Source organism: Amaranthus tricolor, chromosome 10 (assembly GCF_026212465.1).
Source record: "Amaranthus tricolor cultivar Red isolate AtriRed21 chromosome 10, ASM2621246v1, whole genome shotgun sequence".
Lineage (NCBI taxonomy): Eukaryota > Viridiplantae > Streptophyta > Magnoliopsida > Caryophyllales > Amaranthaceae > Amaranthus > Amaranthus tricolor.
The window spans coordinates 11304932-11321234 of record NC_080056.1 but is presented as its reverse complement, the minus strand read 5'-3'; the positions used below and the strand labels follow the sequence as shown (position 1 = coordinate 11321234).

Sequence of the window (16303 nt, the reverse complement as noted above, 5' to 3'; positions counted from 1 at the left end):
TAACCAGAAGGGGTATAGGACGAAATTCGCGTATTTATATAACTCAGAGGGATGGAATATCAAGACCTCTTTTGACATCAAACCCAATCTCTCGGGTTTTAATAATGGGATCCCGCAATGTTCCTTTAGTGATGCGGTGATCATTGAATATGCAAAGATGGACGTTCAATTGGGAAGGAAACCAATGAACGTCCAACTTAATTGGATACCTGGTCGTCCTGAGTTGGAGAATGAGAACCTCCTCTCAGCCTTCGGCATCAGCTTGGCTATCGATCGGAGTAAGAGTTGCCGGGTTTCTTCCTTTTCTTTTCTATAGCACGTTTGACTGTTTCTAACTCATGGTTTTACAGGGATAGCCAAGAGAAATCTTCGAGCCAAGAGTCCGGAGCTGATGAAGAAATTTAGCGTCTTAAGACTTGCTTCAGGGGCCATCCAGCGGCCCGAGGATAAGCCTCTTCCCCTTCCTCCGAAGGTATATCTTTATACAAAGTTCTTCGTTGAAAAAGATTTTTGTTGATTCTTCCTAACTTTTTCTTTTGTAGGACTCGGCAACTGTGGAGAAGGGTCTGGAGGACGTGCCCTCGGAGCAAGAGGCTCTCCGACTCCTTGAGGAGAGAAAACATGTTCATATCCCCGATGAATCTGAGAGGGTGATTCTTCCTCAGACGAGGGGGGTAACAAAAAAGAGTGGGAAGAAGAAGAGGAAGCGGGATTCTTCTTCCCACAAGGAGAAGTCGGCCAAGAGGCCCTCCGTGGGCACGATCCCTACGGCCGTGCCCCTCCAAATAAGGTCGATTGAAGAGGAGGCATCGCCCCTTCTGGACTCTCCACGACCATCTTCAAACAAGGGGAAGGAGAAAATGGGGGAATCTTCCGCGGCTCCCTCATCACAGTATGCTGAGGTTTATCGTCGTCGGGAGGTTTCCCCTTTTCGACACGAAACACCATTTCCGGAGTTGGGGCATAAGGGCTTAGTTGTTCGCTTTAACAGGGCGACGTCCAACTTAATCAGCAAAGTAGACGTCGACCTTCTAGAATCTATGCCCCTCGTGATAGGGTGCGTCAGGCACAAGCTTCGGCGGCGGAGGTAATGACTTTTTAAGCTTAGTAGTACGATTACTTGTTGCTTTCGGATTTCTTTAATAGTCGTTCCTTTGCAGGCGTTCATACGGTTGGCCTTTGAGCTCGACGCCAACCGTCAAAGTGCCGCGGACCAGGAAACCATGGCCGCCCTTACCTCCCGCTGTGAAGAGCTGAATGAGGAATTATCAAAACTGCGGGAGGACCTGCCGAGCCTAAAAGAGAAACTGGCCAAGTGTTCTGAGCTGAAAGAGCGCTTGGTCAGAACTGAACAATGGCGGGAGAGGGCGAGGAAGCAGCTGGATCAGATCGTCGAGAACTTGGATGCTGCTTCCACCAGGTCTGCGAGCATCGGCCATGAAGTCGGCTTGCTGATGGATACTCATGCCAAGCTCGTTCATCAGAACCAACAACTTATGCAGCAAGTGTCGACCGATTCTTCCCACTTCAAGATGATTCTATCCGCGGCTAAGGTATATAAACTGTGCCTAACCAGGAAGGCCCGGATAGCTCGAGACTGGCTTCTTTCGGATGAGCCGGAAGCGTCGAAGTTTCTTGGAGATCTGACGGCGGAGATGGTGAAGGCCGGAACCATGATTAGTGACGAAAAGTATCGTTTGGCTGCCGCAGAGTTGGGCATGGATTTTACTTCCCTTCAGCAAACTGCTGATCAGAAGGGGAATGAAGCTTTGTCCAACCTTGCTCCTGTCTTGGACGGGGAGTCGGCGGTACTGGTCGACACTGTCTGGGACGCGGAAGAAAAGAGAACCTGGTCCGAAAGGATAGATGCTGAGGCTGAGAGGGAGGCTTTATGTCTCGACTTGGACCAGCTGGCTCTCTCTTCTCCTCCGGCGTCAGATGTCCCGGAAAACTTGACGCTCTCCAACCTGGAGGTTTTGTGCCTTGATCTATCGAACCTTATTATTGACGAAGGCCGGATCCTCCAGGGCTTGTCCCGGGAGTTGTCTGAGATCGGGGTGGAGCCGTTCAACGTTGAAGATTATGTCAGCTTCACCCCCAGTCTTGAAGAGGGAAGGATCGAATCTCCTCTGCCGCCGGGTGAAGACGTCGAGGCATTTTTGGAAGATGTATAATCTTGTACCTTTGTAACTTGATTTTTGTAAAACATTCAACTGTATTTTGAATATGTGATGTATATATTTCTGATCATGGAGTTTGTTCATGGTATCCATGCTATTGTTTGTTGAGCCGTGGCTTCTCTTATCTGAGGCCGCGGAATATTGCTTTGTCATGTGCATTGTTTGTTGAGCCGTGGCTTCTCTTATCTGAGGCCGCGGAATAATGCTTTGTCATGTGCCGGCGACATCAATGAAATTTGTACTTAGAATATTCCGCCCTTAAACCCCAGTTTGGGGGTCCGACTTGTCGATGTCCCGGCTAGGAAACATCATTAAAAGACTTTGAATATTTTTTGAACTTAGGGACCCCAAACTGGGGGTCCGACTTATCGATGTCCCGGTTGGGAAACATCATTGCGAGAAACTTTAGAATATTTTGAACTTTAGGGACCTCAACCTGGAGGTCCGACTTATCGAAGATCCGGTTAGGAAACATAGATTTCTGAATTTAGAGACCCCACTCAGGGGGTCCGACTTATCGATGTCCTGGTTAGGAAACATCTTTTTGAACTTAGGGATCACAATCTAGGGGTCCGACTTGTCGATGTTACTGATTTAATAAGATTTGCAAACATAAGAGTCGGATATTAAATGAAACCTGTTTATTAATGATTGATAAGGATACAAGTGATTGAAATAATTTCGAATTACAATGCAACTGTTGCGGAGTGATTGTAGTCGCGGACTGATACTGATGAGACACTTACTGTTGGCCCCTTGCAAATTTTATTAAATGAAGAATTTTTTCAAATGGTCTCCATTCCATGGTCGTGGTAGTTTTTTCCCTTTCATGTCTTCTAGTTCAAAAGTTCCTGGTTTGATGACGTGGGTGACTTTGAAAGGTCCGTCCCAATTGACCCCTAACTTTCCTTTTTCTACAATCTTTCCCGTAGCTTCGATCTTCCGGAGGACCAAATCACCAATTTGAATGTATCTGGTTTTGACATGGCGATTGAAGCTACGGATCATCTTCTGTTTTTGTGCTATTGATCTCAGCATTGCGTTTCCTCTTTTGTCTGGCAGCAGATCTAAGTTTGCTCTTTTTCCTTCCTCATTTTCGTCGTGTGAGTAGTAGGTGACCCTTGTAGAGGGTACGCCTATTTCAACTGGGAGCACGGCTTCGGATCTGTATACTAAAGAGAAAGGTGTATGCCCTGTTGCGTCTTTGATGGTTGTTCGACTTGCCCATAAGATGCCTGGTAGTTCTTCATCCCAATTGCCTTTGACCCCCTCTATCTTCTTCTTAATGCCATTCAGGATCTCTTTGTTTGCGGACTCTACTTGACCATTAGTTTGCGGCCTGGACACCGAACTGAATCTGATTTGGATGTTAAACTTGTCGCAGTACTCGATGGTGTTCTTGCTGACAAACTGCCTTCCATTATCTGTTATGATCACCCGGGGGATGCCGTACCTTGTGATGATATTCCGCCATATAAACTGACAAACTTGTTTGTCCGTGATCGAGCTAAGGGCTTCTGCTTCTACATACTTTGTAAAATAATCAATGGCCACAATGATGAATTTGCGTTGCCCTTTTGCCGGAGGGAAGGGGCCAAGGAGATCCATGCCCCACTTGTCGAAAGGCAAGACGGCTTGCATGGCGGTCAAGTAATTAGATGGCTTCCTTCCTATCTTTGAGTGGTACTGACATTCAGGACATCTTTTGATCAAATACTCCGCGTCTTCTCGGAGTGAGGGCCAGTAATATCCACTTCTCAGGACTTTCCCGATGACAGTTCGCACTCCCTGATGTATACCGCATCCTCCTTCATGTATTTCGCGGAGGATATAGTTTCCTTCTTCAGGGGATACACATTTCAGGAGGGGCTGTGTATACGACTTTTTGTAGAGCGTTCCTTCGTGGAGTTCGAACCATCTTGCTTTTTTCTGGAGCATTTTGGCTTGGCTTTCATCTTGGGGAAGCGTGTGATTTCGCAAATATTCGATGTACGGCTCCATCCATGTTTCTGATCTGTCGATGGTATCGACCATGAAGTTGATGCTGGGATTAGGAAGCACTTCCCAGATAATGTCTCGAGCCGCGGATGTTTCTGCTGAGCTGGCAAGCTTTGCTAGGGAATCAGCCTGTGCATTCTGGGATCTTGGAATGTGCTCCAATGTGAACTTGTCGAATTTTTGAACAAATTCCTTCACCTGCTGCAAGTACATTTTCATGCTATCATCTTTAGCTTCGAATTCCCTGTTGACTTGTCCCACAATCAATTGGGAGTCAGAGAAGGCGGACAATTTTTTGGCTCCCGCTTCGTAGCAAATTCTAAGTCCCATCAATAATGCTTCATATTCGGCCTCGTTGTTGGATGCTGCGAACTCGAACCTGACCGCCCTTTCCATACGGACCCCTGCGGAAGACACGATGAGGAGTCCAGCTCCACTTGCTGATTGCATTGAGGACCCATCTACATACAACTTCCATTCCTGATTGGGTTCAGGATGATAGGGGAAAGTGCTTTCAGCAATGAAGTCAGCCAGAGCTTGGGCGTTGATTGTTGTTCGAGGCTCGTATTCGATGCCGAAATCCGCTAGCTGGTTTGCCCAATCTGTGACGCGGCTTGACTTGTTTTTCCCTTCCAATATCTTTTTCAAAGGTTGATCAGTCCGGATGATGATCTGGTGGGACTGAAAGTAGGGCTTCAATTTCCTGCTTGCCATGACGATTGCGAATATGACTTTTTCGACTTCACCGTAGTTTCCCTCCGAGCCGCGGAATGCATGACTCACATAGTATATGGGAAGCTGTTTCTTTTCCCTTTCCGCAACCAATACTCCGGATAACGAATATTCGGAGACAGAGACATATAGGACAAGTTTCTCCCCTTTGATGGGCGAAACTAGTTTTGGTAATGTGGACAGGTGCTCTTTGAGTTGGCGGAAGGACTCTTCTGCTTCTGCTGTCCACTCGAACTTCTGTTGTTTTATTGTTTTAAAGAAGGGGGAACATTTATCCGCAAACTTGGAAAGGAATCTTCCGAGAGCGGCTATGCACCCCGTGAGCTTTTGTACTTCTTTTACTAAGGTGGGGGATCTCATGTTCTGTATGGCCCGGATCTTATCGGGATTTGCTTCAATGCCCCGCTCGTCTACCAGAAAGCCGAGGCACTTTCCTCCGGTAACTCCAAACACACACTTGTCGGGATTGAGTTTCATTTGGTGTTTCTGAAGGGTAAGGAACGTTTCTCGTAAGTCCGCGGCGTGCTGACTTGCTTGTTTGCTTTTTGTGATCATGTCATCCACATATACTTCTAAATTCCGTCCAATCTGAGATTGGAAGACCTTGTTGACCATCCTCTGATAAGTTGCCCCCGCGTTTTTTAATCCGAAGGGCATGACTTTGCAGCAATAGACCCCCATGCTGGTAATGAAGGCCGTGTGAGGTTGATCTTCGGTTGCCAACGGAATCTGATGATAGCCGGCATTGGCATCCATGAAGCTTAATAATGCGTGGCCTGCCGTAGAGTCGACCAGACGATCTATCTTTGGAAGTGGGTAGTCGTCTTTAGGGCATGCCTTATTCTGGTCCGTGAAGTCGACGCACATCCTCCATTTGCCATTTGGTTTTTTCACCAGGACAACGTTGGATAGCCACTCACAGTATTTGCATTCTTTAATAAATCCGGCTCTCAACAACTTCTCGACTTCCTCCTTGGCGGCCTCAGTCCGCTCTCTTCCTTGATGTCGCAGCTTTTGTTTTACGGGTTTATAGCCTAGTTTGATGTCAAGTTTATGACACGCGACACTGGTAGGGATTCCGGGCATTTCTTCCGTGCAAAAAGCAAAGACGTCGCGGAATTCAGCAATGGTGGCCACTATGTCCTGTTTGACCGTGTCGGGAAGATCTTTCCCTATCTTGATTTGTTTCCCCTCGAACATGTCTACTTCCTCGTATCGTTCTATGGGGCGGGGCCTTTCATGCGTGTTGGGATTTTCCCTGTACACGCTCATGACAGCTGGGACATTGTCTTCCCTCTTTCTTTTTGCAGGTGTCTCGGAAGACCCGCGCTTCAGGGTGTTGACGAGGCATTGGCGAGCCGTCACCTGGTCTCCCTTAAGAATGCCAACTTGTCCGTCATCTGTCTCGAATTGCAGCAAGAGTTGATGGGGAAAGATTGCTGCCTTGATCTTATTAATGAGTGGGAGCCCCATAATAGCATTGTAGGGAAAGTTGAGATCTACCACTGTGAACCGTATGGGCATAGTCCGGCTTTCATTTTTCTCCCCTACCCGTACGGGGAGAATGATCGTGCCCAACGGAATGACCTGACTCCCTCCAAACCCAATTAGTGGTTTGTCTAGGGGTTGCAAGTGCTTTTCCTCGAACTTCATCTTTCTCAAACACTCCATTGTAATAAGATCAGCCGTGCTTCCCGTATCTACCAGCACCCGTCTGACTTTCATTTGCCCGATTTTAAGAGTGACCACCAGAGGGTCGGTATGGGGTTGTTGCAGCGGTTGGGAGGTCGTGGTGTCGAACTTCATGACCGGTCCCTTAGATGAGGCCATGGGAGGCCCTTTCAGCAAAGTGTGGACACTGTTTTTTGCAGCCCGGATGGTGGGATATTCCTCAGTGTATCCTCCAAAAATCATGTTGATAGTTCCTTGAGTGTCGGAACTTTCGCGTCGGGCTTCGTTCCTCTTTGGGGATCTGTGTTTCTGTTGCCACGGCCTCCTTTCCCCTTCTCTTCCCGCATTATAATCCCTCGGGTTGAGGAACCTGGACAGTTTTCCTTCGTCAGCCAACTGATGCAGGATGCGTTTTAGTTCGCGGCATTGTGCCAGAGTGTGGTCGTGCTCTTTGTGGTAGTCACACCACAGATTATAGTTGCGCCTATCAGAGGGGGTGGTAACAGGTGGTGGAGCCGGCAATTGATCTCGAACAGCAAAGAAAATGTCCCTCCTGTTTCGATTGAACATTGGGTCATTGCCTCCGTCTCCCAGATTCCGCGTCCTAGTTTCTCCTTCGGCAACATATACCTGTCTGGCTCGTGGAGGTCCCATATCAGATGGTGGCGCAGGACGACGCGGCATGTAATTCTTTTCCCTCGAAGAATGTTCCTCTCTACGTCGTGAGGATTGAAGGGAGGACCCGGCTTCCTTCTTTTCGGATTTCCGCCGTTTTGGATCATGGGCCTGACATATCTCCGAGGCCGTGACGTAGCTTTGGCATTGTTTCATGGCCTCTGCATACGTCTTTACTTGACTTTCAACCAACTGGAACTTCAGCCGTTGGGCCTTCATTCCGTTGATTAGGGCGTTTAGCGCAACCGACTCCTCCAAATCAGTCACTTCCAGTACTGCCTCATGGAACTTCTTAAGATATAAGGATATGGATTCTCCTTCCAATTGAGTGACACTAAGCAGGTGGAAGTTTGATCTCTCCTGCCTTTTTGAGGCTATAAAGTGGCTCAAGAACTTGCCTTCTAGTTGGGCAAAGTTGTGGATGCTTCCTCCGGGAAGGGAGGTGTACCATGTCAAAGCTACTCCTGTAAGAGTAGTTGGAAAGAACTTACACCATAACGATGAGTTGGTGGTGTATAACAGCATAAGATTCTTATATGCCGTCAGGTGCTCCTGTGGGCATGACGTGCCATCGAAAGCAGCCATGTTTGGTACTTTTATTTTCCCGGGATTGGGAGTATTCAGTATCTCCATGGCCAGGGGGGAGACTAATGATATGGGCTCTTCAGGAAGGACACTCTTGTCGGCCTCATTCCGCGGCATGGTGGCGGAAGTGAGGGGACGGCTAGATCCAGCGAGTTCCGCCTTCTTTCTTTCCTCCCTTCTTTTATCTACCAGGGACTGGACGCTCTCAGACGTCTTTCGTTTTTTGCTCTCTAGGAAAGTTCGAGCATCTGGAGTGGCGGTTTTGGATTCGCCATCTCGTGTATCTGTCTTGCTAGGGTGCAGGTAAGCTCTGGACCTTTCCCGCCTGTTTTTGTTGCGTCTACTGGAGTGGGAAGTCCTCGAGTTCCCATCTTGAGATTCATGGGATTTTGGTATCTCAGGATGGGGCTCGATTCGTTCCTCCAGGTTTTTTATCTGTGCGGCCATATCTTCCAGTACTCGTTGTTGAGTAGGGGTATTGTTTATGACGGCGCGAAGTTGTTCAGAGAACGCGGCCGTGAGATTTCGCGCTAGCATGTCCAGATCACGACGAGTCACGGCTTGATTGTTAGCGTGACCTGCGGAAGTGTCTGTATCTGTGCTATGCACGGTTGCAGTTTGTGTAGGATTATTTTTAGGAGCCATGACTTTTTGCAATCTTTCCCGACAGACGGCGCCAAACTGTTTCGGTGAAGAAACGAGGAAGTGCAAAAGACACTTAAAATACCTGGAAGTTGATGGCAGTAGGATCAAGGGAAACGACTTGTGAGGAGAAGCGACTTATATTCCTGTGAAACAACACGTTAGCCTTGCCCGGGGGGTGATATCCCGGAAAACCCCTCCGACGCTCAAGTTAGAACGTAGATCGGAAATTAATGAAGGACTGATTAAAGAACGAATGCAAGAGCGTGATTGAGATTGCTAAGGCTTGTGTTAGAATTTGGGAAGGCTAGGAGAATAATGTAAGCAAGAATACTTTTGAAGCTATTTCAGATGATCTTCCCTTTTTGATGGTAGCCCCTATTTATAGTGGTGAAGAAGAGAAGTTGTTTCAGGGAAGAGGTGGATTATAATGGGAGTAATGGGCAGTTACCAAGCCTGAAGCAAGGAGAGCCAAGCATGAAGAAAGAGTGGAAGGTGATGGGTAGTTATTCTCCTTAAAAGGAGGATAGCCACAGAAGAGGGATGGCAGAGAAGTTAGGTATTCTGGAGGTAAAAACCCGTGGGCCTTCCAAAGAAGAAGAGAAGCCCAGCAGAAAGCCTATTGACTAAAAGTCAAAGTCAAATCCCGAAAGGTCAAAGGGTATTTTAGGGATATGATGCTAATTATTAAATAAATTAATTAATTAAAAACAAAAACAGTACCATGACAAAAGTAATTTGATTAAATTGGTGGGTGGATTTGAGAATAGAATTTTTTAAGATGTTTGCAAAGAATTTATATATAGTGGTATGAGATTATAAAAAAAATAATAATAATAATAGAAAGACAAGGTTGTAGTAAAGAACAGTGATTTGTGAAATTAATAAATCATCCTTATATGATAGAATTTAACAGAATAAGGCTTTTATGATTTTAATTACTTTTTTAATTTTATTTTATTTATTATTATTATTTTTTTATTTTTTTATGACGATATACAAATATTGTCATTGATAGGAAATACTGGAATAGAAAATACTATCTAATCATTGCCATCTGACGACTTTTCTAAATTTAGACTGCATATAGTCCATGGACAGATGGACTTGGTTTTCAATTTCCCTTTCCAATTTCTTTTAGCAAGTGTTGTATCCCAAGGTTTTACCGTAAAATGGATCCATATAAGCAGTCAAAATTAATTATATTAAAAAAATTAAAATATATTTAAACTATTTTTGTTTTAAATTTTTTTTAATATATTAAAATTAGATGAATCTATATTAAGTCGTCTTATGGTGAGACGGTCTTAATAAAGAATTTGCCATATTTGTTTGATACTCCTCTGTTCTATCAAATTTGTCTATTTTTTATTTTAGTTGGTCTTACTAAATTTATTCAATTTTATTTTTGATCATGAATTATACACTTTCTTAAATTTAAATTTTCATTTAAGTCGCACATTTCTATCACTTCTCTATAAAATTCTACTTTTATCTATTAATCCCTCCGATTCAACATATGTGTCTCATTTTTTTTTAGCTAAGTCACCCTAAATATCTTAATTCTTTTTTTGGTTGTTAATTTTATTAATTTATCCTTAAAACATTTATCTTATATTACACCTTTATCCATAATAACCTCACTTTACCTCTTCAAAATTAAAAAACACTAACATTTCTCTCTTACCCATGTGGTTCAATTTGACTTTATTAAAATTTATGCAAAGTCAAATGAGACACATGGCGAATAGGAAGGAGTATTTTTTATTTGTTCACCAATTGCCTATAAAATAAGGTTGGACGAAAGGGATTTATGTGTATCAATATTTTGTGAGCAGTTATATTTTCTAACGTAGCCGCCTCCCTTTTTTCTCTCTTTTCTCTCTAAAAAAAACTCTAATTTCCATAATTGTGTTAGGGCTATTATCAACCTTTTGATTGATAATAAGCCCCTAATTTTTCTATTTTAAGCTTTTTTAATATGATTAGAATAATTTTTTGTCCTCTCCCTACAAAAGAGTTGTTCCACCCATTCATTGAGTTGATTCTACCCATATATTGGGTTTTAATCTCTCTCCTTGTGAGAGTTTGGGGTTATGAATTTTAATCTCTAGTTGATTTGTTGGTAGAGATTAACGCGACAATGCAGCAGACACAAAAATTGCAATTACTATCAACTACATCAAACTCAATTCTATCTCAAGACTATAACAAATTGAAAGATCCCCTCGTAGAAGGTTGTATCAAACAGCTATGTGGAAGAGGATATTCAGAATTGTCAGATCTCATACACAACGATCATAGTTTTGTTAATTTTGAATTAGTTTTGGTTAAAACTGTTATTGAGAAAATTTGCTAAGATCGATACGATGCTAAGAACTTACATGAACGATACAAACAACAAAGAATAAACAACGTTTGATAATGTAAATTTGCAAAGAGACACAAAGATTTAAGAAGGCTCACCCAATGATGGCTACGTCCTCCGTTGTGTGTAGTTTCTTTTTATATTATATCAATGGTGTATAAAATACTCTTACAAATGAAGTATTACAATTTTGCAAGAGATAAAACCGACAGCTATGTGTTTGGGTTTGGGGTTGTGTTTGATGTGTGTTTGAGTGAGTATGAGAGCTTTATTTATAGTACTAAGTATATTCAATGACAATTGCTCACTTAATACATGTTTAATATTGAATAATGAATGATATGAAACATGTAACATCTCGGAATAACTCGGATCGTACGAAAAGAGAAGATGACCTTTTAAAAACAAGTATATATCGTCCGAGTCAAACCAGGATGTTAAAAGGCAGTTAAAAACGAATTTGAAATTAAGGGAAGCTTGCGGATCGAGTTTTATTAGTGTTATTATGAACTACTAGATATAAGAAATTCTTAGCAGCGGATAAGAACGAAAAATTAAATCTACTTATTACAACTTGAGAACGAAATCGCCTCATAAAACCAAATATTCTTTAAACTTTATTAGAAGTTCTTATCAAGACTTCTGTATCCTAACGATTTATTTCTCCAAGGGACAATCCTCACTCCCCAGACCTGCAACTTAACTTACTGCTAGTCATTGCCCAGATAGGAAACAACATCATCGCAGGGTCGTTAAGACCAAAAGTACACGTCAGCAAACGTCGCATACCAAATAAATAATAACACAAGAGAAAGTTTTAATTTATTAGCTGACAATTCACAGAACCTTATGCTTCGATCATGCTTATTAAGAATAATTATTTTCATGTAAAGGTTAGTCAGCCATACTGCTGTACTATCCAGCCATACTGCCGGTACACTCCAAACTCCATAAGTGAGACAATACATTAGGGGGAGCTAACCCCTAAGCAAGTCTCTACCATAGACACTCGCCTTACTTCGGTGCCTATGGTTAAGTATGCATACCCCCGCGGTGGCTCATAATGCCCTCATATACCGCGAGAAATTTTTTTTTCCACCAATTGACGTCATACTACGGCCACTTTAAAGTTAGTGAGGTCATACTACCTCTGCTTATCAAAACAATGTATAAAAATTATTGATTCGAAAGATAACATTATTCGTACTATATATCCATGCTTTACTTTTGTATATCATTATTATATGATACATCGGACTAATGCGAACCACGCTGCGTGTACATACCTTAAGCAAGATAACCAACTCACAAGCGTCTTAATCAATTCCCGGTCACGAATCGACTTCCTACAAGGTTCAATCGTATTCGGGAAATAAGCACACATACACATTTTCCTCAAATCATCCATAACACACATATACAATCACATCCATACCTAGAATACTACACACAACATGAACATCCATCACATACTATAACATGGTAAATACACAAAACAGGACAACCTATACAATCTGTCCAGAAACTCAACTTAAAACTGTCAAATTAAAAATCCGACTTCACCGTTGCGTCCGGAAGGCGTCAAAACCCCCCGGTACCAATTTTCATAATTCATAACATAGTATAAGTATTTTTAACTTAATTTCAAAGCCAAAAATGTTCCAAAAACACATTTTTTTTCACCATTTTCAAAACCTACGGGATTTTGTCATTCCATTTTTTTTATCACAAAAATATAAATATCAATGCTTTATTTCCTATTAAATCTAAACAAAAAAATTTACATAAAAATAAATTTTAATGAATTATTATTATTATTATTATTTTTAATTCTTTTTACACAATTGTATACACACATACACATCACATATTTACATGTATATATTTTTTTTTACCAACATTATAAATTCCTTCTACTAATCAATAAAAATAATTAAATAAATTCCTAACACCACATATATTTTTTTTTTCTATGAACATCCATTTTTATATATATATATATTTTCAATTATCCATCAAACAATTTCTTCACACATATGTAAACATATCCAAAACCCTAAAAAAAACATACATCAATTTAGATAGAAAATACATCATACTTTCACACATGAATTTTTAAATCATGAACAAATCATAAACTATAAAATAACACACATAAAAATCATAGAAATTTAAATTAAAATTAAAAAATAAAAACTAGATTAAGGATTACTCACAATTGCTCAAGAACAAAACACCAAAATTGATGAATCAATGGAGGATTAGGCGTGGGAATTTGAGGGTTTTGGGAGTGTTTTTCTTACTTGCAAATGGTTTGGAATGAAAAGATGTAAGGAAATTAGGAGATTAAGGAAATAAAGAAATTAAGGAAAATTAAGGCAATACTTATGGAAGGCAATTACTCCTTAATCTTTCCATATCCTTAAGAAGTTACAAATCCCCTAATGTTGCTCCATATGCCCGGCCAAAACCAATCACCTTCCCACATTTATTTTTTTTTAAATTAAATTAAAGATAGATTAGGAAAAAGGTTTGGACTTAAAATGGTTTTAATTGCCTTAAAAGTTGAAGTCTCGTGATTTAACCTACTAACAAAATAAATAATAAAAAGAAATATATTTTTCTAAAAAGAATAATAATAATAATAATAATAATAATAATAATAATAATAATAATAATATTACTAGCAAATCATTTAATATATCGGAAAAATATCGGGGTGTTACAAAACATCTCCAAGAACTTGAAAGGTCGAAAACCAGCATCCTAGGCATGTCAGAGGAACCGCTCGAACAAAACAGAGAGCTTACTCGGTCGAGCGAGCTACAAAAAACTTCTGGATGCATTCTGTCTGACCGCTCGACCAACCCAAAGAGCTCGCTCGATCGAGCGGCTCGGCCGAGCGACCATTAGACTTCCTCTGTCAGATTCTGCTCGAGCAAAGTATCTTCCAAGACCCTTTGCACTTCTTTATTAATCATCAACACCAATAATTCCTATGAATACTTCACCACAATAAATCACACTTAAACACTACAATTATTAAGTTAACAACTTAATCACCCACATTACCATACTCATTGGATTTCAAGAGTCACATATGAATGCACACATCATTTGTACACTCAAGTCAGTATTATTAAAACAGTTATGTATTTACTAATTTTTATCTCTGATGTAATCCTTTATTAATGAATCAGTATTATTAAAAAAAAGTTGGACGATGAGAATAATTGGTATTTGGTATGGTGGGCTCTACATTAGACCTTCTCAATTACTTGAATTTCACGTACCTAGATTTACACAAATACTTAATTTCATGGAACGGGACTTACATAAATTTTCATTTAAGATAATGTTAGGGAGAAAAAATAAATTAAGACGTCTATATATTACTTAAATAAAATATTCACTTTGGTTATTAATGTTTGGCATGTTATTTGAGAGTTTAAAATTAACACTTTAGATACTAGGTTATTCATTATTTTAATTTGACTCTTTGTATAAATATGTTAATTGTCAAACAATTTTATACAAAAATTGCTTCTAAACTTATTATAAGTTTTCTAATTACACAAAAATTTGGGTGAGATCCATCTCACTTATGAGACGCGTCTTATACAGCCGGTCAAATTATATATATATATATATATATATATATATATATATATATATATATATATATATATATATATATATATATATATATATATATATATATATATATATATATATATATATATATATATATATATATACCAATTTTACAAATTAAATGTCAATTTCAAAAATTAAAAGGTCAATTTAAAGGCTTAAAAGATCAATTTCAATGATTTAAAATTGACATTTTAAGTTATAGAATTTGACAGTTTTAAAACTTTAAAGGTCAATTTCAATATTTAAAAAAACCAATTTTAAGACTTAAAAGACTAATTATAGAACATTAAATTCTCATTTCAACTTTAAAATCGGATATGACCCAAACATTAAAGTAGATATTAAAAACTTTAAAATTGACTTTTTAAGTCTTAAAATTGGATTTTTAAGTCTTGAAATTGTTCTTTTAAGTCTTAAAATTAGCATGTTAGAATATTTTTAAAAAATTATTAAGCTTGGGCCAATTGCACGACTAAGACATCTTACTGGAGAGTAACCGTTCTAATTATAGATCTTATATTAGCTTGAACTCGCACCAACTACATAAATGATACTTAACTATTTATTTATCTTTTAATATATTGAGTTTTCTATTAAAAACAAAAATTCTTTTTTTCAAGGAACTAAAAAAACAAAAAAGTTGATTCTTATCATATTATTTTTTAATTGTTAATCCACTAACACTGCATAAATGAGGGTTGACACCAGCAACAAAAATCACTGACCAATGACCACCCATGAAAGTTGTTCCAAATCATCGACAAGACACAGTTGGTCGCGATCAGTGACTACTTGGCAACCATCTTGCGACGAACTAAAATTTAAAAAATGTATTAATAAGCAGCCACTATTGCGACCACATATTCTTTTTTCTTTTATATAGAAAATATTATTTTTAAATTAATCTCAAATTAGACTCATCGTTCACCTTAAGACTAAAATGGTTGGTCACAAATTTTTGTGTAATAAAATAATTTATTTATTATATATTGGGTGTTTGTATAGTGGTTATGCATTTAAATAATTAAATTGGAGGGAGTTTTCTCGTGCACAATTAAATCTACAACTTTTAATTGACTTGCACTATATGAATATAACTAATTAGGCGTATTCATCTAGTATAAGTCTAGTATTAGTATAATATATAAAATTAGTCATATTAGTATAATATATAAAAAAAGTTATTATCTAAGTTGATCAAAGTTAAAGTCAAAGTTAAATTGTAGTAATAAAAATGTGATGTACTTGTGTGAATAAATATTGATTAAATGACCCTAATAGTAAGGTAATGTCGAACCATGGTGTAACACCCGAATTTCCTCCCGTAAACCTGAATTTCCAACCCCTTACACGAAACTAGAAGTCGTGAAGGAAGGGAGGAAATTCGGGTGTTACACATGGACCAGCATGTAAAATCCCGGCGCCCATATTGGTCGGCACATAAAAATGCGGTATAAGACAGGGGGTTAGCTACCTATCCTGTACAGCTCGAGCATAAATTGTATTGGGTGACGACTCTCACCACAGTTAGGGTTTAGGACTATGGTCCTCACCTAACCAGATCCTTACATGTATCAGGTGTCATATTGATGTGCTTGTTGATAAGTGATAAACTTGATTAGTGTTGATGCTATGATGCATGGTACGGTTATGAGTATTAACCAAACATTTACTTAAGTGTTAAGATTACCAAACTGTATATAAGTGGCAGTAACTGTAACACCCCGGCCCCTCGGACCGCTGGTGACTACTCATGGAGATTGTAGACTAGCTCCACAAACCAACACAAGTCTTT

The 16303-nt window shown here is 39.7% G+C and overlaps 1 protein-coding gene across 1 annotated transcript; it reads right to left on the bottom strand.

Annotated features, from left to right (window-relative positions):
* Positions 1 to 2406: 2406 nt before the first annotated feature.
* LOC130824833 (uncharacterized) lies at positions 2407 to 5465 on the bottom strand. The gene is made up of 5 exons (XM_057689852.1): positions 5180 to 5465; positions 4890 to 5131; positions 3872 to 4766; positions 3300 to 3604; positions 2407 to 2478 (listed from the first exon to the last, which is right to left on the bottom strand). The coding sequence occupies exons 1-5, from the start codon at positions 5463 to 5465 to the stop codon at positions 2407 to 2409; spliced, it is 1800 nt and encodes a 599-aa protein (XP_057545835.1).
* Between the last annotated feature and the right edge of the window lie 10838 nt (positions 5466 to 16303).

Bases quoted from the DNA above. Each gene is read 5' to 3' on its own strand.
- LOC130824833 (XM_057689852.1), bottom strand. From the start codon at position 5,465: ATGATCACAAAAAGCAAACAAGCAAGTCAGCACGCCGCGGACTTACGA. The intron at 5,132-5,179 runs GTTCCCCCTTCT...TCGAGTGGACAG, and splicing joins TTCCAAGTTTGCGGATAAAT to CAGAAGCAGAAGAGTCCTTC. The intron at 4,767-4,889 runs GCAAGCAGGAAA...TGGGCAAACCAG, and splicing joins TCATATTCGCAATCGTCATG to CTAGCGGATTTCGGCATCGA.